This window comes from Eimeria mitis, genomic scaffold (assembly GCF_000499745.2).
Source record: "Eimeria mitis Houghton genomic scaffold, Emh_scaff805, whole genome shotgun sequence".
Classification (NCBI taxonomy): domain Eukaryota; phylum Apicomplexa; class Conoidasida; order Eucoccidiorida; family Eimeriidae; genus Eimeria; species Eimeria mitis.
Genome location: NW_013575915.1, coordinates 11876 through 12200, shown reverse-complemented (window position 1 = coordinate 12200; position 325 = coordinate 11876). Strand labels below are relative to the sequence as shown.

The window sequence follows — 325 nt, the reverse complement described above, 5'->3', positions numbered from 1 at the left end:
CTGCTGCTGCTGCTGCTGCTGCTGCTGCTGCTGCTGCTGCTGCTGCTGCTGCTGCTGTTGCTGCTGCTGGGGCTGTTGTTGCTGCTGTTGCTGTTGCTGTTGCTGGGGCTGTTGTTGCTGCTGCTGGGGCTGGTGTTTATGCTGCTGGTGCTGGTGTTGCTGCTGCTGGTGCTGGTGTTGCTGCTGCTGGTGCTGGTGTTGCTGCTGCTGGTGCTGGTGTTGCTGCTGCTGGTGCTGTTGTTGCTGCTGCTCGTGCTGGTGTTGCCGATGCTGGTGTTGTTGCTGCTGTTGCTGTTGCTGCTGCTGCTGCTTTTGCTGCTGCTGT

At 60.0% G+C, this 325-nt stretch overlaps 1 protein-coding gene across 1 annotated transcript in view; it reads right to left on the bottom strand.

The window, feature by feature from the left end:
* EMH_0022710 (uncharacterized protein) overlaps positions 1-325 on the bottom strand; it is a gene marked incomplete at both ends in the record, with an annotated part of 1345 nt that overhangs the window by 531 nt on the left and 489 nt on the right. The window contains one exon of the mRNA XM_013502005.1: positions 3-318. Coding sequence (XP_013357459.1) covers positions 3-318 — 316 coding nt within the window. The remainder of the gene's footprint in view (positions 1-2; positions 319-325) is intronic.